Here is a 27,682-nt window from a genome sequence, read left to right as displayed (position 1 = left end):
TGTGGATATTTTTTTCAGTAAGTATATAGTCAGTCCTCCATATCCGCAGGTTGCATCCTCAGATACTGAGGGCCAACTATGGGACTTGACCATCTGTGGGTTTGGGTATCCAGGGCAGGTCTTGGAACTAATCTCCCGCTGATAACAAGGGAGGACTGTAGAAGCAAAAGAGAAAAATTAGTAATAGGGCTTCCCTGGTGGCGCAGTGGTTAAGAATCCACCTGCCAATGCAGGGGACACTGGTTCAAGCCCTAGTCCGGGAAGATCCCACATGCCACAGAGCACCTAGGCCCGTGTGCCACAACTACTGAGCCTGCACTCTAGAGCCCGCGAGCCACAACTACTGAAGCCCACGCACCGAGAGCCCATGCTCCGCAACAAGAGAAGCCACTGCAATGAGAAGCCTGTGCACTGCAACGAAGACCCAACACAGCCAAAAATAATAAATAAATAAATTTATTTTAAAAAATTTTTTTAAAAAAGAAAAATTAGTAACAGAAAATTTCTTTGAGGGGAAGACAAACTTGCAACACTTTAAGCAAAAATATTGAAAAAAAAAATCAAAATTTATTCTGATAAGATTTCTGAATCAACAGTATATGAGAAAATCCATTGGCTTCTAGCCAGAAGAAACATGCCAAAATCTATTGGCTTCTAGACAGAAGAAACATGTTATCACCAAAAGAAAGAAAGGTAGACTAACATAAGATTTCTCATCTTGAACACTATATAATATCTGAAGGACAACAGAACAATGTCTACAAACGTTTGAGGAATAGACTATCATTCTAGAATTCTATATCTAGAGAAGCTACCACACAAGTATACAGAAAAGTGAAGACTTAAGTATGCAAAGACTCAGCATGAACCACCCATGCACTGTTTCTGGGGAAAAAACAAACCACCACACATGTAAGTGCTTAGCTGCCCCTCCTCACCACTGTAATGACAACGACAAAACCGTAACAGCCAGATAAAGTCAAGGAAGGAAAATATGGACTACTAAACAACAACAGCCGCCCCCCAAAAACACCACAGTTATAATTCTTGAAATGAGGAAAATATAATTAAATCTAAATAATATGGTTGACCTTAATTCTTTGCTAAGATAAAATAAATATTTCTCTGCTAAGTCTGCCTCCCTGCAAATTCCAAACAATATTAAAAATGAGAAAGGGGGCATGGAAGCAGATAAGCATTAAAAAGTAAAGAAATACTGTCTTCAACTTCACGTAAGTGCCCACAAGTGCCTCCACAACAGATTCTGACGCAGTTCAACTCTTTGACAAGAGACCCATGTCACCTAGAATCCGCCATTTGGGTTACAAATAACCTAACAGTGACCTGCGCTGGAGGCTCCACTCAGAGGATGGCATGTACAAATGCCCACTACATGGTAGCTGAGTACTGTTTGTGAAGTAGAAAATGTAACACTTTAAGCATTTCCATTTATTCATGACTAATAACGACCTTAATCAACTAGAAGAGACAGCCTATGTGTAAAACAAATGATAGTAGCTGAAAATACTCAGAACAATGAGATTTGCCAGTTGAATCTTTATAAAGGAATGATGTAATGCTCAGTCCCTCTGATTTACTCTGTAAGGCTGCAGTTCTCAAAATGTGGTCCTGGGACCTAGGGGTCCCTGAGACATTTCTGGAGCATTCTCAAGGTCAAATCTATTTTCACAATAATACCAAGACGTTACTTTCCACTCTCATTCTCTCGTGAGTATATAGTTCAGCTTTCCAGAGGCTACATAACATGTCTAATAGCACAACAAATTTAATACAGAGGGAGACATGAGAATCTAAGGCAAAAATGTAAAACAATGCCCCTCTCTTGCTAAACTTTTGTTTGTGGAAAATAGTTACTTTCATAAAAATATGTCACTGATGCTAACACGTAATGGGGTTTATTATCATAATAATTATTTCTAAATGAACTAATCAAATATTTTAAAAATATGTCCATTTTAATTTCCAACACAGTAAATGTAGAGAACAATAATCCACATAAAGACATTATTTGGTGTCCTAAACTACTTTTAAGTGTAAAGACCAACAAGGTTAAGACCACTGTTCTAAGTCTCCAAGGGAATACTAAGCCAGGACACTCGTTAGGCAACTTTACTAGTGAGAGGAGTCTCTGTCTTTTAAAAGGTCACACTTGAGCATACACACATTTGAGCATAGTTTGGTTTCTCCTCTCTCTTGGCTCCTGTGTTTAGAAATAAATTATCATAAGCCACCTTATTTGAAGCCAAGGTCATTGGCTCTTAGTGTTTACTTGTGCGTGTCTACTATGTAACTGGATGGAAGAAGTGTTTTGAATAAAAGTAGTCTTATTCATTTAACATTCAACAAATATTTAATGAGTATCCACATAGTAAACTTATGATGTTACTATGAAAATCAGAAATCCAATTTGGCATTTACATAAAGGTCTGTCTTTTCTTCCTGTGAAAAATAAGTCATTATCTGTAAATTCTGGTAGTGTTTAAGAAAAATTAAAAATAACTAGCTATAGAGCTCACACAGCTTCCCAGGGGACATTAATGCATACTTGGCAGCATACAGAAAATTTTCTTGGTAACCTGGCTGTAGTTCTTGACCTATTTATTTGGTTCTTATAAAAAAAAATTCCTCATCTCTTGCATTCAACATCCATACAGTTTAATAGCTGTAGACTGTTATCATCTTGATTACACATTACATACATTTAACATTTTATGCCAAAATAACTCAAACATGTAGAAGGAAACTCCTCAAGGATCTGAAAATATCTTCCTTCTCAAAAAGTATATGAGAATTGTTTGTGGTTCTAGGTCTTCTTTTCAGCTTCTTCCCCCCATAGGATTTGTTTTTATTGAATATATCTCTTCCATATGTTACAAAGGCTACAATATTATATAGTAACATATTATATAATGTCAACTCTTTAAAAAATTAAATATATATAGAAAAGCACAAAGAATAATGAACTTCCATACTCCCACAAATGACATTAACATTTTATTAACATTAACATTTAACGTTAATGTTAATGTTTTGTATTTTAAGATGAAAATCTCATTTTATTCCCCCAAAGAGGGACAACCACTATCTTGAGTTCAGTATATCTCTTTCCCGTCCATTTCAAATACTTTATATGTACACACACACACACACACACACACAACCAAAAACCAGCATTCCTTTGTATATTTTCTACTTTACATAAACAGTATCATAATGTATCAGGTTGAATAGTGGCCTCCAAATTCATGTCACACAAAACCTGTGAATGCAACCTTATTTGGAAATAAGGTCTTTGTAGACACAATCAAGTTAAGATGGGCCCTCAAGTTTAGGGTGGGCCCTAAATCCTATATGACTGGTGTCCTTATAAGAGAAGGAGGAGAGACAGAGAGGTACATGAGAAAAGGCCATGTGAGACCAATGCAGCAGCTGGATGCAGCTGCAAGCCAAAGAACACCAAGTAATGACAACCAGAGGCTAGAAAGAGGCAAGGAATCACTCCCCTGGATCCTGCAGAGACAGCGTGGTCCTGCCGACACCTTGCTTTTGGACTTCTAGTCTCCACAATGGTAACAAGCAATTTCTGTTGTTTTAAGCCACCCAGTTTGTTATGGCAGCAGTAGTAAACTGATACATTTAAGTATTCGTTTGCATCCAAATTTTTTCACACAATACGTCTTTGCAACTCCTCTATATTGATAGATATATATAAGAAGAATTATGTTTACCACATACGCCAAGGTCTAATAGTACTAGTTGTTTTTTTAATGAACTGCTTCTATACTAGTTAGTAAATAGCTGCTGCCCCAAGACACTCCTCCAGGACTTCCTCGTGGTTTGGCAATTAATGTACGGCAGAGGACAAAGGATATATGGACAACAGCCATTTTTACTGGATGATTTTGATGCCATGACAGTTAAATAGTTGAAAATCACCTCTACTTCATTCCATCCAAGCACGGTACAGTCTTGTGCCAATAGGTCACATTTTTTTATCCACTCTTCTATTATGGAAATTTAGGTTATTTCCAGTTTTTTCCCTATTAAAATCAATGTTACAATATAGATCCTTACCCTCATTATCCAAAATCTCAGGACACTAAACTCAGAAACCAGGGAGTCCTTACTCTCCATACTTGTAGTATCTGGCCATTAATTACCTAAAGTCAGGAATTACACAGATTTTGAAAACAAAAATATCTGTAAAATCCCTGTTATACATTACCCAGTGTGTGGTACTCAGTGACTTCACAAGCACTTCGGCAAGAGTTTGTTAGGAAGCAGAATTACTAAGTCATTGAGCACCTCCTTTTAAAAAGATATGCATAGAGGCTAAACAATACACTACTAAATAACCAAGAGATCACTGAAGAAATCAAAGAGGAAATCAAAAAATACCTAAAAACAATGACAATGAAAACACGACCCAAAACCTATGGGATGCAACAAAAGCAGTTCTAAGAGGGAAGTTTATAGCAATACAATCTTACCTCAAGAAACAAGAAACATCTCAAGTAAACAACCTAACCTTACACCTAAAGCAATTAGAGAAAGAAGAACAAAAAACCCTCAAAGTTAGCAGAAGGAAAGAAATCATAAAGATCAGATCACAACTAAATGAAAAAGAAATGAAGGAAACAATAGCAAAGATCAATAAAACTAAAAGCTGGTTCATTGAGAAGATAAACAAAATTGATAAAACATTAGCCAGGCTCAACAAGAAAAAAAGGGAGAAGATTCAAATCAATAGAATTAGAAATGAAAAAGGAGAAGTAACTGACACTGCAGAAATACAAAGGATCATGAGAGATTACTAGAAGCAACTATAAGCCAATAAAATGGAAAACCTGGAAGAAATGCACAAATTCTTAGAAAAACACAACCTTCCTAGATTGAACCAGGAAGAAACAGAAAAAATAAATAGACCAATCACAAGCACTGAAATTGAAACTGTGAGTAAAAATCTTCCAACAAACAAAAGCCCAGGACCAGGCGAATTCTACCAAACATTCAGAGAAGAGCTAACACCTATCCTTCTCAAACTCTTCCAAAATATAGCAGAGGGAGAAACACTCCCAAACTCATTCTACGAGGCCACCATCACTCTGCTACCGAAAGCAGACAAAGATGTCACAAAAAAAGAAAACTACAGGGCAATATCACTGATGAACATAGATGCAAAAATCCTCAACAAAATACTAGCAAACAGAATCCAACAGCACATTAAAAGGATCACACACCATGATCAAGTGGGGTTTATCCCAGGAATGTAAGGATTCTTCAATATACGCAAATCAATCAGTGTGATAAACAGTATTAACAAATTAAAGGATAAAAACCATATGATCATCTCAATAGATGCAGAAAAAGCTTTCGAAAAAATTCAACACCCATTTTTGATAAAAACACTCCAGAAAGTAGGCACAGAGGAAACTTATCTCAACAAAATAGAGGCCATAAATGACAAACCCACAGCCAACATTGTTCTCAAAGGTGAAAAACTGAAACCATTTCCACTAAGATCAGGAACACAACAAGGTTGCCCACTCTCACCACTATTATTCAGCATAGTTTTGGATGTTTTAGTCACAGCAATCAGAGAAGATAAAGAAACAAAAGGAATCCAAATCGGAAAGGAAGAAGTAAAACTGTCACTGTTTGCAGATGGCATGATACTAAACACAGAGAATCCTAAAGATGCTACCAGAAAACTACTAGAGCTAGCCAATGAAATCGCTTGCATTCCTATACACTATTGATGAAAAATCTGAAAGAGAAATTAAGGAAACACTCCCATTTACCATTGCAACAAAAAGAATAAAATACCTAGGAATAAACCTACCTAAGGATATAAAAGATCTGGTTGCAGAAAACTATAAAACACTGGTGAAGGAAATTAAAGATGATACAAACAGATGGAGAGATATACCATGTTCTTGGATTGGAAGAATCAACATTGTGAAAATGACTACTACCCAAAGCAATCTACAGATTCAATGCAATCCCTATCAAACTACCACTGGCATTTTTCACAGAACTAGAACAAAAAATTTCACAATTTGTATGGAAACACAAAAGACCCTGAATAGCCAAAGCAATCTTGAGAAAGAAAAACAGAGCTGGAGGAATCAGGCTCCCAGACTTCAGACTATACTACAAAGCTACAGTAATCAAGGCAGTATGGTACTGGCACAAAAACAGAAATATAGATCAATGGAACAGGATAGAAAGAAAGCCCAGAGATAAACCCACGCACATATTGTCACCTTATCTTTGATAAAGGAGGCAAGAATATAATGGAGAAAAGACAGCCTCTTCAATAAGTGGTGCTGGGAAAATTGGACAGCTACAGGTAAAAGAATGAAATTAGAACACGCCTTAACACCGTATACAAAAATAAATGCAAAATGGATTAAAGATCTAAATGTAAAGCCAGACATGATAAAACTCTTAGAGGAAAACATAGGCAGAACACTCTATGGCATAAATCACAGCAAGATCCGTTTTGACCCAACTCCTAGAGAAATGGAAACACACACACAAAATAAATGGGACTTAATTAAACTTAAAAGCTTTTGCACAGCAAAGGAAACCATAAACAAGACAAAAAGACAACCTTTAGAATGGGAGAAAATATTTGCAAATGAAGCAACTGACAAAGGATTAATCTCCCAAATATACAAGCAGCTCATGTAGCGCAATATCAAAAAAACAAACAACCCAATCCAAAAATGGGCAGAAGACCTAAACAGACATTTCTCCAGATAAGATATACAGATTGCCAACAAACACATGAAAGGATGCTCAACATCACTAATCATTAGAGAAATGCAAATCAAAACTACAATGAGGTATCACCTCACACCAGTCAGAATGGCCATCATCAAAAAATCTACAAACAATAAATGCTGGAGAGGGTGTTGAGAAAAGGGAACCCTTTTGTACTGTTGATGGGAATGTAAATTGATACAGCCACTATGGAGAACAGTATGGAAGTTCCTTAAAAAAACTAAAAATTGAACTACCATATGACCCAGCAATCCCACTACTGGGCATATACCCTGAGGAAACCATAATTCAAAGAGAGTCATGGATCACAATGTTCATTGCAGCACTATTTACAATAGCCAGGACATGGAAGCAACCTAAGTGTCCATCAACAGATGAATGGATAAAGAAGATCTGGCACATATATACAATGGAATATTATTCTGCCATAAAAAGAAACAAAACTGAGTTATTTGTAGTGAGGTGGATGGACCTAGAGTCTATCATACAGAGTGGAGTAAGTCAGAAAGAGAAAAACAAATACCATATACTAACACATATATATGGATTCTAAAAAGAAAAAGAAAAAAAAAAAAAGGTTCTGAAGAACCTAGGGGCAGGACAGGAATAAAGACACAGACATAGAGAATGGACTTGAGGACACAGGGAAGGGGAAGGATAAGCTGGGACGAAGTGAGAGAGTGGCATGGACATACATACACTACCAAATATAAAATAGATAGCTAGTGGGAAGCAGCCATATAGCACAGGGAGATCAGCTTGGTGCTTTGTGACCACCTAGACGGGTGAGACAGGGATGGGATGGTGGGGGAGAGACACTAGATGGAGGGGATATAGGGATATATGTACACATATAGCTGACTCACTTTGTTATACAGCAGAAACTAAGACACTGTTGTAAAGCAATTATACTCCAGTAAAGACGTTAAAAAAAAAATGTATGTTTTGATCAGTATTAACTAAAAACCACAGAGCAACACAGTAGCACCAGCCACAAGTGGGGATTTAAATTCAAATTTAATAAAATTAAAAATTCAATCCCTCAGTCACACTGGTCAGATTTCAAGTGCTGCCATTATCAGACAGCGCAGTTGCAGCAGATTTCTATCAACACAGAAAGTTCAACTGAATAGCCTGGTATAGAGAACACCACTGTATCCATCATCCAGTTTTAGCAAATGTTAATATTTTTGCTTTTGAAGCACCTGAAGCCCCCCAGCTACTCCTCCCTGACCCTCTAACCTCTGACAACACTCTCCTAAATTTGGTACTTCATTATCATGAAGATTTTTGAATTTATTATTGTCAATACATATAGCTCTGTTTCATCCACTGTAGCTCCTCTGCAGTATTTCATTTATGTTATCAGGTGTTTGCAAGTTTTGAACATTACAAACAATCCTACAATGAACACTGCTTCAAACGTGCTCTTGTGAATCTATGGAAAAGTTTTTCCTAGGACTCAAACCAGGAAACGGAATTGCTCAGAGGTAGAGTATTTACTTCTGCAGGTAATTTGAGGAATGTGAAAGGCCAAATTCCTCACAAAAGTGGTTCTACCAGTTTATACTGTCACCACCAGTATATGAGAGTTCTCTTTTTCTGTATTCTCACCTGATATATGAGATCTCATAATTTTTGCCAATCTGATGAGTACAGAATATTTCAGTTATCTTAATTAGCACAATCCCGAAAAATCATCAGGTTGAGCATTAAAAATGCTCAAATTAAACCTTTAAAAATGCTTAGTGGGAGAAATTCCCCAGCAGTACAGCGGTTAGGACTCCACGCTTTCACTGCCAGTCGCCTGGGGTGAGGGCCCGGGGTCAATCCCTGGTCAGTGAACTAGGATCCCACAAGCCTCACAGCACAGCCAAAACGAAACAAAAAACTTGTTTAAAAAAAAAAAAATAATAATAATGTTTACCAGTCATTCAGGTTTTTTATTGTTCTTCTATTACTTTGCCCATTATTCTAGCAATACTTTGCTTTTGTGACTGATTATAAGGATTCTTTATAAATTAAAAATGCTGGGACTTCCCTGGTGGCGCAGTGGTTAAGAATCCACCCGCCAATGCACTGGACATGGGTTCGAGCCCTGGTCCGGGAAAATCGCACATGCCGCGCAGCAACTAAGCCCATGTGCCACAACTACTGAGCCTGCGCTCTAGAGCCCGCATGCCACAACTACTGGAGTCTGCACGCCTAGAGCCTGTGCTCCGCAACAAGAGAAGCCACTGCAATGAGAAGCCCCCACTCACTGCAACTAGAGAAAGCCTGCGCACAGCAACGAAGACCCAACGCAGACAAAAATAAATAAAAAATAAATTTATTTAAAAAATAAACTAAAATGCTAACCCTGTCTTCCTGTCTGTGTCTTGTTTTCACTTGCTGTAACAGTGAAAATTTTCATTTTCATGAAATTCATTCATTTTAATGTAGTCAAACTTATTAATCTTTTCATTCATGGTTTATACATTTTATGCTTAAGAAATTCCTTTCTCAAGTTCATAGTAATATTACCCTTTAATTTCTCTTTGAAGATTTTAAAATGGAGCTTTTCACATCTAGGTCTTATTAATCCAAGTGGAATTCTTCTTTGTATGTGGAGCAAGATAATCTAATTTTACTTTTTCCATTTGGATGAGCCATGTTCTCACTCTCAGCATAATTTATTTATTACTTCTGTCACAACTCATGTTTGAGTGTGTCGTTTCTGGACTGTCTAAGTTCTTTTCCATTTATTTGTTTTCTATTCTCTTGTTAATAAAACACAATCTTAAGTACTAAAGTTTTATAACTAGTCGATCTGGTAGGGTGAGTAACTCCACAATGAACTGCTTCAAAAACTTTCTAGGCTTTTTGCTTTTCCCTTCGATTTCTGGGATCAGCTTCTCAAGTCTCACAAAAAACTGCTGAGATTCTGATCAGATGAACATAGCAATTAATTTGGAGGCAAAATTAACAACTTTATGACACTGAGTCTTCCCATCTGTGAACATGGTATCTTTCTCCATTTATTAAGCCATATTTAATATCTTTCATTTAGGTAATTTATGCCATTAAAATATTGTACTTCTTTTAGATTAATTCCTGGGTTTCACTGTAGTTTTACTGCCATTGTAAGTAGTATCCCTATATCACATTTTGAAGTCCTTTGTTACTAGTACGCAGATATAGTATTTATTTTGTATACTGATTTCTGACCCAGAAAATTTGTTCCACTTTCCTAACAGTTCTAATATTAGAGTCTTGAATTTTCTATGTAGTCAGTCATAACATCTGCAAATACTGACATTTAGATTTCCTTTCTTTTTAATTTTAAAATCATTTATAGCTTGTTCTAGTCTTAATGACCTCCTTAGAATTCTGGTACAACATTGAGAAGTGGTAATAAAGGGCATACACACTTTGTTCTGACTTTCAAGGGAAGACTTTTAAAATTCCCCAGTCAAATATAATACTTAACTATAGGTTTTGGCAGATATCTTCTGTTGAGACAAGGAATTTCCTTTCTACCCTTATTTTGTTAAGGTTTTTTAAAATCATAAGTAAGTACTGACTTTTATCAAATGCTTTTCCTGCATCCGTTGAGGTGATTATATGTCTTTTTTACTCTTAATAAATTACATTAAGATATTTTCTAATATGAAACCATCCTTGCATCCCTGCAATACTTGGTATTGACAGACATACTCTTTTTCCTATCTTGCTTTATTCCATTTTACAATATTAGATTTATAAGCTTTGTGACTACATTTGTGTCAGTATTGCTTCTCAATTCGAAATCCACTCTTCTTTGCCCGCTTTGTGATACCAAAGCTGAACACTGTAGACATTTCTCCTTTGTTGGCTGTCTTGATGTTAAGTTTCATTAATAGAGGACATTTGGAAGGACACCTCAACATCAGAGCAAGAGGAAAGCTCTTTCTTCCCTTCTTCAATGTAGTGTTTTCCATGCAGTAGCCAATGACAGATCAGCATGAGGGACCTTGTAATGTTTACCTAAGTGACCTTCACAGTTCCACTTTGGCCCACATCCTCTGACATGTTTCTTCACTACTGGCAAACTGCATATTCCTGGGACAACCAGGTCCTCTTCCTCAGATATCTGACCCTCAGCTTTGGAAGCATATGGGGAAGCTTCCTTTAAATTTCTAAATTCCTTCCTCCTCCTCTGTCAGATTAATGATAACAGTTACTTTTTGCACTTGTCTTTTCTATCCTCTTTAGAGTTGGCAGCTTCTTTCTTAAAAGACTAAATATACTAAATATTTTAGGCTTGCAGGCCATATAGTCTCTGTCACCAATGACTCGACTCTACTGTTGTCACTTGAGAGCAGCTGTGGAGACTACATTAACAAATAGTTGTGGCTGTTCTACAATAAAGTTTTATTTACAAAAAACAAGCAGCTGGCCTGCTGGCCATACTTTGCTGAATTCCTTCAATAGTCTATTGGTGCTGATGGTAATGATGACAGGTAAGAATGACTTACAATAATTCACTATCTGTCAACTGAAAATTTGATATGAATACCACAGCAATGTAGTAGATCAGTAGAATAGTGATATGCAAGAAGTGATTTTTTTTCTTATTAGAAATAGAAAGTGAAGCAGGTAGTAATTTTGCACATTACAGTATTTGGGTTTATTATGAAAAGTTACCAATTTAGAACAAGTTGAACACATATATTCAACATGAAAGATACTTTCGATTGTATTAGTACATAAGAAATTTCAAATTTCCCAGCTTGTTTATTATTTTACTTTATTTTTCATGTTCAACCTGGTTTGAAGGATAGTTATTCTACTTTAATTACATATGATCAGCAATTACACTTGCATGGTACCCAAGTGCTCAAAAGCTTTATGCACTATGGGATTTTTCTATATTTCTTAATGAAACTAGTATCTTAAGACTCATCAGCATAGTCATGACACTTTGCTGTAACATATAACCTTCTGCATGTCTCTTGGTACATAGGTACATACATTTCTTTGCATATATATCTAGTAGAATTTCTGGATGTTTGTTCAATATGTTCAAATTAGGTAGAAAATGACAATGAGTTTACCAAAGGAGTTGTAACAATTTAAAACCCCACCAGCAGCTCCTCATCCTACCCAATATTAGGTATCATCATCCTTTTTAATTTTAGTCATTCTGGTAGGTGTATACTGGTACCTCATTGTGGCTTTAATTTGCAATTCCCTAATTACAAATGAAGTTTTTAAAACACTTTTTAATATGTTTATTGACCATTTAGATACTGTCCTTTTTGAAGTGCTTCTTCAAGCCTGTTGTTCATTTTATTACTGTGTCTTTTTCTTACTGGTTTGTAGGCGTTCATTATATACGTTAAATATAAGCCATTTGTGAGTAATATATATATAGCAATATCTTCTTCCACTATCTGGCTTGATTTTTCATTCTCTTACTAGTATTTTTTGATAAATAAATTTTAAATTTTAATCTAGTTTGGTTTATTAATCTTTTCTTTTATTGCTAATGCTTGCAGAGGCCTGTTTGAGAATCTTTCCTTGTCCCCAAATCATGAAGATATTCTCCTCCATTATCTTCCAGAAGCTTTACTGTTTTGTTCCTTATATTAACATCTAGAATTCATCAGAAATTGGTTTTTGTGTATGGAGTGAGTAGGGGATCAGATTCATTTTTTCCCCATATGGATAACTAATCATTTAATGAAAAGACCTTTCTCTGTGGCAACCTTTGAAACAAGCTGTGTTCACATATAGAGTTCTCATATCCAGTAGATCAAGTTCTCCTACTTTGTTCCTCTTCTACAAGGGCATCTCAGCTATTCTTGGCCCTTTTCACTTCTAAGTAAATTGTAGAATTTACACATACATTTACACTCTCACATTCAAAAGAAAAATACTTCGAAGGGGGGAATTTCATTAAATATATATATCAATATAGGGGTAAAGATATCCTTGCAATAGTAATATTTCTAATGCATTAACATAAAAGTCTACATTTATTTCAGTTTTCTTTAATCTTTCTCAATGTTTTAGAATTTTCTAAGTAGAGATCATACACATCTTTCACCACATTTATTCTAAGGTGTTTGATATCTTATGATGCTATTGTAAAAGGTATCTTTTAAAAAATCCATATTCTACTTATTGCTGGTATGAGAAATACAATTTTTTTAAGATTGATCTTACATCCACCAATTTTACTAAACTCACTAACTCTAACATTTTATATATAGATTTCGTTGAATTTTCTATCTATACAATCGTATCATCTGAAAAAAGTTTTCTTTGCTTTCTAGTATTACATATTTTAGTTATTTTTCTTTCCATAATACACTGAATAGACCTCCAATCACATGCTCAATAGAGTATTGTTAGCAGATATCCTTGACTTGTTCATGATCTCAGAATGAAGACTTTTAACATTTTATCATTAGATATGATGCTTAACACAGTTGTTATTTCTTTTTTTGGTAGATACCCTTCATCAGATTAAGAATTTTCCTCCTGATTCATTAAGTTTTGTTTTTTGTTTGTTTGCTTATTTGTTTTTTTTGCGGTACGCGGGCCTCTCATTGTTGTGGCCTCTCCCATTGCGGAGCACAGGCTCCAGACGCGCAGGCTCAGTGGCCATGGCTCACAGGCCCAGCCGCTCCGCGGCATGTGGGATCTTCCCAGACCGGGGCACGAACCCGTGTCCCCTGTATCGGGAGGCGGCCTCTCAACCACTGCGCCACCAGGGAAGCCCCTGCTTACTTGTTTTTAAAGAATAAAGAGACTGAATTTTACACAATACTTTCTTGGTATCTATTTAGATTTATCATTTGACAGTTCTCCTTTATTCTGTTAAAATGATGAATTACATTCATTGTTTTCCAAATGTTAAGCCAACCTTTCATTCCTGAATAAATCCACCTTGATTATGACATGTTATCATTTCACATATTGCTGGTTCAGTTTGTTTATATTTTGTTTCTACTTTCCTGTCTATTTGCATAAATGACATGTGCCTGCAATTTTCCTTAAATTTTGTTAAATTTGGTATCAAGATTATGTTGTCCTCCTAAAATGAGTTGGAAAGATTTCCCTTTTTTCTACCATCTAGATGAGCTTCTATAAGACTGGTGTTATTTCTTCCTTCAATTTTCAGAAGAATTCATAGGTAAAAAATCATCTGTGCCTACAATTTTCTATTTAGGATGATTTTACATTACAGAGCCAATTTCTTTAATATAAACAATTATTTTGATTTTCTGTTCCTTCTGTGAGCTTTGCTTAGGTTTTTTTCTAGAGGGGGAGGGGATGTGTCCATTTCATGTAACATTTAAATTTTATGGTATAAAATTACTTGTATCAATAGTATCCTCTGAGGATTTTTAAATATCTGTGGAACCTTTCCTGATCTCCTCTTATGCACTTGCACTCTCAATAATAAATGTTTGTAGCTTTTTTTTCTTGATCATCTTTCTAGGCATTTATCAATCTTACTAGTTTCATATATTTTGCTTGTAATAGAAAAGCAGAAAGATATAAAATCAAAGATCTAAGCTTCTACCTAAAGAATTGAAAAAAATAAAGAACAAGTAAAGTTTAAGCAAGCAGAAGAAAGGAAATAAAGAGCAGACATTAATGACATTTTTAAAAATTGAGAAAATTCAATGAAATCAAAAGTTGGTCCTTTGAAAAGATTTTAATGGAGGGAAGGAAGAAAGGGAGAATGGGAGGGAGGGAGAAGGAGAGGGAAAAAAGAAAGGAGAAGAGAAGAGGAGAGAGAAGAGAAGAGAAGAGAAGAGAAGAGAAGAGAAGAGAAGAGAAGAGAAGAGAAGAAAAACCTCTAGACAGAAAGATGAAGAATAAGAGAGAAAAGACACACATTTCAATACCAAGATTGAGAGAGGTTAACATCTCTATGGCCATTACAGATATTAAAAGGTAGTAAGTTTTAAAAAAAGGTAATAAGAATGTATTATGAACAACTAATGACACTGAATGCAATACCTTAGAAGTGTACAAATACCTTGAAATACACAAAGTACCAAAGCTCAAAACTTAACCAAATTGTATATGAAAATATATATAAAAGGATACTACATCATGGCCAAGCGCAGTTTATCCCATGAATGCAAGGTTGATTTAATATTCAAAAATTAATCAGTATATAATTCACTATATTTACAGACTGGAAAAAAATCCACGTGATTCAGAATATATAAAGAAGCCTTACAAGTCAATAGTAAGACAAAAATCCAATTTTTAAAAAAAGAGGTATGGGGGGCTTCCCTGGTGGCGCAGTGGTTGAGAGTCTGCCTGCCAATGCAGGGGACACGGGTTCGAGCCCTGGTCTGGGAGGATCCCACATGCCGCAGAGCGGCTGGGCCCGTGAGCCACAATTACTGAGCCTGCACGTCTGGAGCCTGTGCTCCACAGCAAGAGAGGCCACGATAGTGAGAGGCCTGCGCACCGTGATGAAGAGTGGCCCCCGCTTGCTACAGCTGGAGAAAGCACTTGCACAGAAACGAAGACCCAACACAGCCATAAATAGATAAATAAATAAATTTTTTATAAAAAAGGAGGTATGGCTAAACAAGGCAACGTGAGGGACATCCCCGTGGTGATGGAAATGCTCTGAATCATGACTATTTCGAAGTCCATGTCTTGGTTGTGGTACGATACTACTGTTTTGCAATTATAGCTGTCACTGAGTGAAAACAGGTAAAAGGTACATGGGATCTCTCTGAATTTTTCTTACAACTACAATTTCAAAATAAGTATAATTTAAAACAATGGGAAAAAACTTGGAAAATACTTCACAAAAGCAAATATGTAAGCACATGAAAAGTACATGAAAAATGCTCAGTATCACTGGGTATTAAGAAATGATAATTCTAACCAGAATAAGATACCAGAATATATATCACAGACAGCTAGGTCCACAGTGGATGATTCCATGTAGAGAACTTTGTAAAAACACTTGACTTACTCATTTTTACTATTACACATAAAAAGGAAAAGGATAAAAGTAAACAGATCAACAAGAAAGTTAGACTCTAGAGAAAAGAACAATTTCTTTAAACACCTGAATGTCATCTAGAATATCCTGAAATCCTTATGGAATGGACTTGAATGTTGACTGAATCTAATGCCTTCCCTATCTTACCATCCCTGTTTTGGCAGTCAGTAAAATTTAATTTTAATGCAAAATCCTGTGCTAACTTAAAATTGTTTTAATTACCAAATGTAATGAAGATACAAAAAAGTACACAAAATAATATAATAAAAAGTATATCCACTGTTAAATTATGTCAAATCTTAATATTTTGGTCGGATATGGTTCAAAGTTTTGCGTGGTTACTTCTTTTACTTTTGTTTTTGCTGCTGTTGAAGTGAAAAGAATACTACAGACCTAGGGGAAGCCCCACTGTGCACCCTTCCCCATTTTCACTCCCCTTTCTTGCTCTGATATAGCCAGTACCCTGACTGTTTTACTTTGCATGTTCCACACATTTTCAATATTATAAACAGTGCTTTAGATGACCACTAATAAGCATGTCCTCTCTGCAAATGTGCAAGAGTCTTCCTAGATAACCTTGGAGTGAAATGCTGACTTGTGGGGTATACACAGCCTTCAATTTTACCTGTATCCCTTAAAACTAAACACACACCTGTCTTATGACCCAGCAATTCTACTCCTAGGTATATGCCCAAAAGGATGAGTGCGCATGTCCACCAAAATACATGTTCAAAAATGTGCACAGCTGCTTTAGCAAAAATAGCCCCAAAGTGGGGAACAAAAGCCAAATATCCACCAAGAAGGGCATGAATAAATATACTGTGGCACATTCATACAACGGAATAGTACACAGCAATAATAAGGAACAAACTAATGATACAGTAACATGGGTGAATTTTAGCAACACTGTCTTCAGTGAAAGAAGCCAAAATAAAAGGGAACACCCTAATTTCATTTCCTAATGCCCAGTAATAGTAAAAGCATTTTTCGTGTACTTTGCATGTGCTTACATATCTTCTTTTGAAAAGTATTTTTTCCAAATTTCTCCCCAATGTTTTAAATTATACTTTTTTATTTTGAAATAATTGTAGTTTTAAGAAAAATGCAGAGATATCCCATGTATCCTTTACCCATTTTCCCCCAGTGACAACTATAATTCAAGGAGAAGCAAAAACTAATCTATTAGGAGGGAATTCAGAATGTAGTTTGGTGTGGGATATTGACCAGAATAGGGCAAAAGGGCGTCTTCTACTATGCTAGAAATGTTCAATAACTTGATCTGGGTGGTAATAATACAGGTATATATATATACATAGAAACTCATAAGTTGTACCTTTAAAATTTGTGTACTTTCTGTTTTATACTTCAATTTTAAAATGTTTTTAAAAATCATCTGGTTTTTCAACTTATCAAAGGAAAGATAAATGCTAGTTTAAAAAAAAAAAACTAAGTCAGTGCAAATATTTTCCCTCATGGTACTTTACTAAATAAAAGAATCAAAAAAATGTGTATGTTTTATCCTCTTTCTACAGTGTCAAGATCCCTTAAACCTTAGCTGAAATGATGGTCACGCTATGTAAGAGGCAAAAATCGTTTCAACAGGAACAGTAAAGAAGAGTAAAGACGACATGAAAGCTCTACTGAAGAAGAAGGTGTCTGTACTCAAAGAAGAGTGAGACCCCTATAGCCCCATTCTCCCAGCCGACCCCCACACGAGACTGGAAGAATCACTTCTCAGAAATTGATCAATTACCCCAAAAGAAAAGGCCTACAGTGAGTAGGACACCCAGAGAAATAGAATATATAGAGCTCATTACGCTGAAGAAGTCTTGCCCACACACAGAACTTGCAATCAACATTTTAGTGCATGCTCCTCGATAGAAACAGATAAGCAAGAATCACCACACATTTCAGGAAAGCCTCCAACGAGGACTAAGACAGGAGCCAAAGACGAAAATGAAACGGAGAAAATATGCAATATGTTTTAATAGCTTTAGGGGGGTTCTCGGTTCTGCTAAAGTTGGGAGTTGCATTAGTGATTGGTATATGAATATAAAACAGGGTAATGATGTGCTACAGAAAAATTAAAACATGTACAAGAAAGGAAATACAATTATCAATCACTCCATCTGAGGGTAGAATAATAGTTAACAAAATCATAATAATGTAAAAGCTGAGTTAACCAAAAATGATAATAAGATGGAAGAAGGAAAAAGTCTCTGTGCTGGAAAGGGGTCTAGGAACCCAGAGGGAACACTCAAGATGTGCAGGAGGGAAAGCAGTTAATCTCTAAATCTGAAAAATCAAGAAATAACAATATAAGCATGTTATTTAGAAACATGGAAAGAGCTGACAGCATTTGTCTTTGGAGAGTGGTAATCAGGTATGGGGTAGACATGGGGTCTGCTAGTTTGCATTAAAACCTGGTACTTCTGTGTTAAGTTTTAAAACCATGTACATGTATTACTTTGACACAAAGAAAATACCAAAGAGGAAGATAAAATCAGTTTGGGAATGGAACTCATAAACAGGACTAAAATGTAAAGAGTTAAATTATACTACACTATTTTACATTGTTTTACAAAACAATTTTCAGTCCTCTTCTTCTTCCCTATTCTTTCACTCATTCTACATAAAAGGAGCAAACCTGTTTGATAATTTCTGCCACAACTAAAAAGTGGAAATGGAGAGGAAAAGTGATCCCACTGCAGCAAAAACATTCCTATCAATTACTAAAGAAACTATTTTGACAGAGTTTTTAATAGTAGCTAATCGTCATTCAAAAAAAAAAAAAGCATCACTTCATAAATCTAAAGAAAGGCACACCATTTCTAAGTCAGGGACTTGCAGAAATATCTACCAGAAGCAAAAGAAGGAAGTAGGGTACTAAGGGTAGTAAATTTTATGGAGTGACATATCTGTTCTGTAACTCCGATTAAAGTGAAGCTAACTTACCACTTCGTGAATGGATCTATTGAAGCCATCATCTTCTGTAAGGATCAACAATACTATAAGGGCCATATAGACATGGTGTGAATTTCTTTCTTCCACATGATACAGAATCTCGAGAATTGGTAAAACCTAGTGAATAAAAATTTTAATTTACTATTACCATTACTTTATTATAAAACCAATGTTTTAAACCTCTATACTTTTATCATGTACCCTTTGCTTTAATTTCATAAACCAGCCTGTGACTGAAAGTACTTTCCATTTGTATAACTAAAGGACCACCAGAGAAAAGCATCCTCTTCTGCAAAGGTGCCGCCATGTACAGGCTGGGTTTACAGAGACCAATGGTCAACACCTGACACTCAATAGAGGCGATTCGGCCTCCAGCCTAGCAGGAACTTACACAATAAGGTATTCTTACAAACAATGCAATATATCAAGCATTACCTTCTTAACAGCAAAGATTGTAGGATAAAAGAACTGTTAACAACAAAATCAGATCAGCATAGTGAATTTCCTACCAGTAACATATTTTCTAATCACAGACTCAATAAATTATAGAAGAAAAAGGAAAGGGAAGGACATCAGTTAAAACATTATAAAAGTAATCTATGCAAGACATTAAAAACTAATATACAAGCCCCACCTCACCCCATCCCAGCCCCCCAAAAAATCCCCAAACAAAACCTTTTAACTTTTCACTGGTGTTGTCATCATATACAGACAACTGTTCCCCTGCATGATCTTTTGTACCAACATCCTTACCATGGAACTTTCTAGAGCCGATGATGTCATGGGCTTTCTGCTTATTCCCATCATTTTCGTTAGGCTACATCATGTTCAGAATTGTCTCTGCTTATATTCACTCACCCATTAGTAAATAAGCCTTTTCTTTACAAGCTTTTACTCACATGAGCAGTCCACTGTCACACCCAATTTTGCTATTTAAGCCAATGTTTTCCACATATAGCTGGTGTGCAGATGGGTTTGTTCATCACATTTTTTTGTCCTTAGTGTCACTCTGACATAGAATATGCTCTTCAATAAATTCTAATATTCCATGTTTACTCATTATTTTCATGTTTAATGCTGAAAAAAAGTGGCCACCAAATCCCTGGTGAATCCTGCTATCACTCTATAAAAACTGGTGCAGAGGGGACATTCCTGTTGCCACCAGCAAGCTGCCAGCTATTTCAGAGATGTTCACAATTTTATTAATGCATGAACAGTCCAACGTTATCTATAATTACGTATTTCAAACATGACATCAACACCTTAGTGAGGCAGCTTACTTTTCATAGAAACATTTTTGTTTACACATTAGTTATAATGGAAATCAATAATTGCCCATAGGAGTTGTTGTCTATGAGCAAAAACTTGGAACCAATTTCACTCACATAGTAAAGGGTAAAGTACATTTATATGATATCCGGCAATGGTACCTTAAAATAACTATAACACTCCAGGAACTGAGTTCAGACAGCCTTAGTGTCAAAGCCTGTTGAAGGGATAGGACACTTGGGAAAGTGAGTTGAAAAATCACCCTTCCTTTTAGCCATACTCATCAGGAATACGTGACAACTGTGATCAGCTACTTGAATTTAGTGACCAGGCACTTAGTAGCGGAAAGGAACCAAAAGGGTATAAAAATCTTCTTGACAATGGCAGCCAGTGCTTCTTGGAGGACTTCATCCAGGCTGAATCATGGGCAGTGGGAGGCTGTTAAGGACCTGAAGGACAGGGAAGTTTGCTGTGCTGTGTGCTCTCCTGCTCTGCACTGTGACGCCATCTCTACGTACACTGTCTCCTACACTGTAAAACTCATACCTCTGCCTTTGCCTGGTGGCATCTCCCTATCAACCTCTTGACTATCACCTTTGCAACCAGGCAAATATACATATCCTCTTAGGAAAAGAAATTACTCTTCAAAATATTATAAAATATAAAACCATGTTTAATATGATACTTACAAGATTTTCCATATCTGTGCGAGCCAACATGTATGTTCTAATATTACTATTCTGATGGAGCAATGTATACAAAAGGAGAGTTGCTTGATCAGATGTCTGCTGTTCACACAGGGCCATATACAAACTGTTAAAGTTAATCTGGAAAGCATGTGGAATTGACGAGGGGAAAGGACTGCTATCTGGAATATGGAAAACACAAATTTTTAAAAAATATTACATCTATTTTCTAGACTGTGCCTGATATTAAATAATAAAAGTATTGTTAATGTATACAATTCAGTTCCCATTAATTTTGTGTAAGTTGCTACATTTCAGGCTCAAAATTTCAATTTGTATTCTAAATTCTACCTAAAAAACAACTACACTAAAACATGACTACAGTCGATAACACAGTACTGTTCATTTGAAATTTGCTAAGAGAGAAGAACTGAAATGTTCTCACCAAAAACAAAAGAAACAAAAAAAAACAACCACACACACACACACACAAAACACAAAAACCCAACCCAACCTAAACTCAGACAATTTATTTCTCTGTACTATCTAAACCACAGCTTTCAAATGATTATAAATATATGAGCAAATACCATGTAACAGAGTGACTTTTTTTTAAAGCCAAGTATAAAAAAAACTAAGTCACGCAGTTTGACTCCACTACTATTTTTGCATTAACATAGCTGAATTAAATTGTCAATAAAAATATGAGCTTAAATAAATACAGCTATGGGGGTAGGCAAAAAAACCCATACAATTAATACATACAATTTAACCACAACATTGAAATGCTTTGTTACCAAAACTAAATGGTCATCAGTCCTAAATAAAAATATCTAGAGACAAACAGAAAAGTCTCTTGTAAGATAAGAGTTTAAAAGAAAAAAAAACTGCCTTGAAGCTAAGTTAATTTTTTTCAAATGAATTATCACGGCTGAAGTATCCATCAATGTCATCAATCCATTTATGAAGAAAATAGCTAGGATAACATATAATTTAGATAATTTTAAAATGATATCAAAATCAGTATGTTCAACATTAGCTTCTATAATAGAACATACCAAACCTAAGACAACTCTTGGAAAACATAAAACATTTTTGTTTAAAGGAAAACTTAAAACTAATTGACTACAACCACTAAGAAACTTTTTTTTTAAGTAGAGTTACTGGAATGATGAAAAGCATAAATTACAACCCACATAGGGAAAATTCTTGATATTCCAAAACTGACATAGCCCCTTTCCTACAGTTTAATGGATTTGTTTAAAAACGGAAGCAAGCAAGGTTAGGAAGTTTAAAAGGAGGTAAAGCTAGGTCAACTGACTTAGAGAAAATTATAGTCTCATCAGATAAAACACTGGAACATAACAGCACAAAGAGCTGATATTTTAATGTGTTTTGACAAGTATGCAGAAAGAATTGTTTTTTTAAAGACCCAGAACCACTAGCAAAACAAAACAAAACAAAATTTTAAAAAACCACTGCTTTAACATTTCCAGAAGCTGCGCTCTTATGGAAAAGAAACGTGTGCCAACAAAATCTTTATGATAGCACAGTCCTATGTCTCTCAGATTTTCCTTTTTAACCTTTATATTTGTGGGAAGAATGCATCTAAAAAATGTCTTCAACTTTACTACAAAGTGCCCTCACTTATCCTTCCACATTCAGAACATAGGTTATTTTTTCAATCCTAGCACTGTATTTTTGACACTTACAAAAATAATTGTTTTGTAAGACTGACCTATATTTTTGCAAAGGATGGCAAAAGGAAGTGTTGGATATATTGTGAGTATGCAAATATTACAGGATTTACAGAAGACTTGCTGGAGGAAGATGCTGGACACACTACACCTCTTTACAATGGAAGCAGAATAATACAGGTTCATCAACCTGTATTATACCTGACTACAAATGGAATACATATGTTGTGTGTCTATACGTTACTAGCTAGTAAGCGCTATGAACCAGCCATTATACTGACAGCTTTACGTGTATTATCCTTTATTTAACCCATATGACAACCATGTCATTACTCTGACCAGTCTTACAAAGGATGAAATAGAGGCTTAGAGAGATTAAGCAACTTTTCCAAGATCATCCCTGAGTAAACACAGATCAGCTCCTGTCGTTTTCACCACATTATACTGTTTCTTACAACAGCAGCAATAATTTAGTGAGTCCGTCCTATGATAAATGCTCATTTAATTCTTCTAAGAACCTTATGAGGTAGAGATTATAATCGCTGCTTCACAAATAAGGAAACTAGTATATAAAGAATATAATCTGGGATATGAACCCAGGTCAGTCTAACCCTAAAGCCAATGCTCTGAATCACACTGTTCTGTACCACAGTCTCCCAAAAGATGACTCTCCCAAGAAGGTTCAACCCTAAACAGTATCATCTGGCCAGAGCAGCAAAAGTAATAATAGCAGATACCATATACTGAACACCTGCTATGTTGCAAAATCTGAGCTAATCATTTCAAAACCCTACCTTGTTTGGTACTTATACAAATCCTATTAGGTGATAGTATCTTCATTTTACAGAAAAGGCCATCGAGGCTTATTGAGATTAAGCAAACCGTGAAAGGCCTCACAGCTTTGAAGTGACAGGAGTGTGACATGAAGTCAGGTCAGCTTGACTCCAAACCTTCCTTTTTTAACCCTAAAGTCACACTGTCACCAAGAAGAGCACAGCAATGAGAATAGAAAATACTATTAGATACATGAGTCTTCATTTCTTATCTATCTAATTGTTTGAGACTCATATCCCCCTGCAAATAATAATGCCAGAAATGGCAAAGGCTCAACAAACACTGTCTGTAAGAAACGTATACTAGAACAGCTCTGGAAAGGAACAAAGCAAAGAGCACCAGAAGTGTTAAAAATCTTCCTAGCCAATAACTGCACTTCTTACCCAACTTAATTATATTAGTGTTGGATGTATTTTGAAAATCTAGCTACCATATTAATCTTGCTTTTAGAGTATAACCTTTTGATAAGTGATTACTGCTTCAACATGGAACTATCTGCGTGTGCTCTACTTCAGGGTTTTGGCAAATTACAGCCCACAGGCACCCCACCACCTGTTTTGGAAATAAAGTTTTACTGGAACCCAGTCATGCTCATTTGCTTATGTATTACCTATGCTGCTTTTATGCGACAATGGCAGTTAAGAGGTGGTGACAGAGACCACAAAAGCCATCTGCCCCTTTGCAGAAAAAGTCTGCTGAGTTCTGCTCCTATCTTTAGTTATATAAAACCCTAAATGGAATATAGATTTTAAATTAAAAATTTCAAATAATGTATCATTTGGAGTTTTCCAGGTTAATTCCTATCCCCAATAGGTAGGACAGGTGGATCTAAATTAAGCACATGATGGCTTGGTTATCTCTGAAAGAAATGTAAATATAAATGGATATAAAGAACCACAGCCCTCATCTAAGATTTACTTGACCTTCCTGAGAATATACACAGAAAATTTAGTTTTCCTCATCTTTAACCAACATGAAAATATACAACTTGACAGTCATCTCCACAAGTGAAAGTACACAATATGGGGTAAACAATACCCTCTTTCCTCATTAGAAAGACTATTCAGAGGAAAAGAAAATACCACAAACCTTGTGTATTCTTAAAGGACACGATGGCCTGTCTGTAGGGGTTTGGTGCATCTGCAGCGTCTGTCAGGTTGGCCAGAATCAGCAGAAGCAGGAGACTCTGGTTGGCCAGAGGGGAAGAAACTTCTGGAGCAGCAGCCGCTTTGCTGCCCACACCGCCCAGTGTGAAAACAGTCCAGAGTCCAGCTTGAGAAGAAAACACACAATTAAAATGTGCTGGGACTAGGGGTAGGACAGGAATAAAGACGCAGACGTAGAGAATGGACTTGAGGACACGGGGAGGGGGAAGGGAAAGCTGGGACGAAGTGAGAGAGTGGCATGGACCAAATGTAAAATAGATAGCTAGTGGGAAGCAGCCGCATGGCACAGGGAGATCAGCTGGGTGCTTTGTGACCACCTAGAGGGGTGGGATAGGGAGGGGGGGAGGGAGACGCAAGAGGGAGGAGATATGGGAACATATGTATATGTATAACTGATTCACTTTGTTATAAAGCAGAAACTAATGTACCATTGTAAAGCAATTATACTCCAATAAAGATGTTAAAATAAATAAATAAATAAAAATAAAAATACAACTCAGCTCTGGTGGAAAACTACAAAAAAGAAATGTGCTGGGACTTGTAAGATGAATCTATTTCTGTACAATATTCTATACTTTCTCACATTTTAAAGTTTGAAATAACACTCCCTTTTTTGATTATGAAAGTAAAACAAGTCCATAGTTTGGAAATTCTCATATTGTCCAAGGACATAAAAATTTTAAAGACTGTCATTCCCTATTCCCATAATTCCACTTCCATTTCCCATAGATAACCAAGATAATATTAAGTTTCTTATGCATCTTTCTAAATTTTTCTTTACATATCAAAACATACACATAATTATAAAAAAATTTCACGTACAACTTTATACCAATATATTTGAAAACCTAAGCAAAATATTAAAATATCTAGGAGAAAACAAAATTGTCCAAAGAAGATGAAAGCCTGAATGGACAAATAACCTTATAAGAGTGTAAACCAGAGTCAAAGAGCCAATCCTTAAAAACCATCCAAGTCCAGATTTTTTTTTTTTTTACAAATAAGTCTACCAAACCCTCAAAGTACAGATAATTCTCATACTATATACGCAGTGCCAAAGTACAGAACAAGAATCATAGCTACATACTCATTTGACAAGGCCAGAAAAATCTCCTTGATACAGAAACTGGATTAAAAAATGCATTTAATCACATTAAAAAACAACTTAGGAATAAACCTAGCCAAGGAGGTGAAAGACTTATATGTAAGGAGGCTCATCAGAAAACTAAAAATAGAATTACCATATGATCCAGAAATCCCACTCCTGGGCATATGCCCAGAGAAAACTGTAATTCAAAAGGATACATGCACCCCAAAGTTCACAGTGGCAGTATTTACAATAGCCAAGACACGGAAACAACCTAAATGTCCAAGCACAGATGAATGGATAAAGAAGATGTGGTACATATATACAATGGAATACTACTCAGCCATAAAAAAGAACAAAATAATGCCATTTGCAGCAACATGGATGCAAGTACAGATTATCATACTAAGTGAAACAAGTCAGAAAGAGAAAGACTATCACTTATATGTGGAATCTAAAATATGACACAAATGAACCTATCTATGAAACAGAGACAGAATCACTGACATAGAGAAGAGACTGGTGGTTGCCAAGGGGGAGGCTGTGGGGGAGGAATGGAGTGGGAGGTTGGGGCTAGTAGATGTAAGCTGTTATATATGGAATGGACAGACAACAAGGTCCTACTGTGTAGCACAGAGAACTATATTCAATGTCACATGATAAACCATAATGGAAAAGAATATTTTAAAAAAAGAATGAATATATATGTATAACTGAATCACTTTGCTGTACAGCAGTAATTAACACATTATATATAAATCAACTGTACTTCAGCTAAAAACAAACCAAAAAAATAAGTGATCACTACACATCACAAATTTAAATTTATTCAAAACAATGTTCATGATACAGTTGGGAAACCTGAGGCATTTAATAAGAAAATCAAAATTATATAAGAAAGTAAAACCAGTAGCCAAGTATTACTTGCTTTGGGACTGATTTGTTGTTTATCTTAACATTTTTTAAAATTTCCAGTCACTTCCTTCCACTCAGGGTATGCTCCATGACTGCCTACCCCTATATCCACCACTGTGTGTTCGAGGATAGTAAGCAAAGAAAAACACAATTAGAAAGTTCAATCTGCAAAAAAAAAATCACAAAATGCTCTCCAAGGTAAAATATAAGTGTTTTATTTTGGGGGGGATTCTCTTCACAGCTGTGCATCTTCATTACTAGGAGAAATAAGAGTTGACTACCACTGGACAAATTTCACAAACAAAATTCTGACTCGCTTTTAACAGAACTTGAAGTCTCCTTCCCCCCCACCCCCCTTCAAGTTTTTTCAACAGGGCTGCAAAGCTGCTTATAATGTCAACAAATGAACATTTTATTGAGAAGCTATCCCACTCCACCCCCACCGGACAGACAGCTTTCCTTCCTTTCTCTGATAAATATTACTGCTATGTGGCCTTTCCTTACAGGGAGAAATGAGGCAGCCTGCCACTGCCTACACTGTAGTTTAAACTGGCCATAATACTGGACCAGAATTCTTCCAAAAGTTTGTTTCTTTTTGCTGATCCAAGCCTCTGATCTATGACCCAAGAATCTTAGTGGAACTGCATTTTCCTGTTGGCAAAAGAAGCTTCTCTCCACCACAAAAAAAGGGAAAGTTACAGTGTATTTCCTTCTGTTCTAAAAACCAAATTAAGGATGGTCTCCAAAGTTTTTTAATTGTATCCCTCAGGTCCTCCGAATAAATGCTTAAAATAAAATTCACCTAACTAAAACTAAAAAAGTACTGAAATTAACTAAAAGAAAAAATCTAGTGCTGATGATTCCACCTTTTAAAAGTAGTGACTTCAAGATTATTTATCCTTAACAATAAAAATGTGAGAAAAATATAAAGTATGACAAACTGAAACATCAATAAAATAATAACCAAAGGAAAAAGAACTCTCATTTTAAGAAATTTTGAACTCAAAAGTAAACTATTAAGACAACGAAATTAAGGTAAATTACTGTTTTTTATATTACTAAACATGCCACTTGCCACTATAACTGATTTCTTATGTCTAAAAAATACATTACAGAACACTAATTATTCAAGCAAAACTATACAAAAAAATAATGATAACATACTATACTGTCATCCATAGTTATAAAAATCTGCTAAAAGGGTCATATTCATATATTTTGAGACTGTAATACTGTAACAAAAC

At 35.7% G+C, this 27,682-nt stretch overlaps 1 protein-coding gene across 13 annotated transcripts in view; it reads right to left on the bottom strand.

Annotated features, from left to right (window-relative positions):
* DYM (dymeclin) overlaps positions 1–27,682 on the bottom strand; it is a 378,252-nt gene that overhangs the window by 219,008 nt on the left and 131,562 nt on the right. For 12 of the 13 annotated variants that reach the window (XM_065890137.1, XM_065890134.1, XM_065890135.1 and 9 more), the window contains 3 exons: positions 24,360–24,542; positions 20,743–20,921; positions 18,776–18,901 (listed from right to left, as the gene is read on the bottom strand). In XM_065890137.1, coding sequence (XP_065746209.1) covers positions 18,776–18,901; positions 20,743–20,921; positions 24,360–24,542 — 488 coding nt within the window. The remainder of the gene's footprint in view (positions 1–18,775; positions 18,902–20,742; positions 20,922–24,359; positions 24,543–27,682) is intronic. The other variant, XM_065890142.1, reaches the window with a different exon arrangement.

Source organism: Phocoena phocoena, chromosome 13 (assembly GCF_963924675.1).
Source record: "Phocoena phocoena chromosome 13, mPhoPho1.1, whole genome shotgun sequence".
Lineage (NCBI taxonomy): Eukaryota > Metazoa > Chordata > Mammalia > Artiodactyla > Phocoenidae > Phocoena > Phocoena phocoena.
The sequence above is the reverse complement of the archived record's forward strand: the minus strand, read 5'-3'. Positions and strand labels throughout refer to the sequence as shown.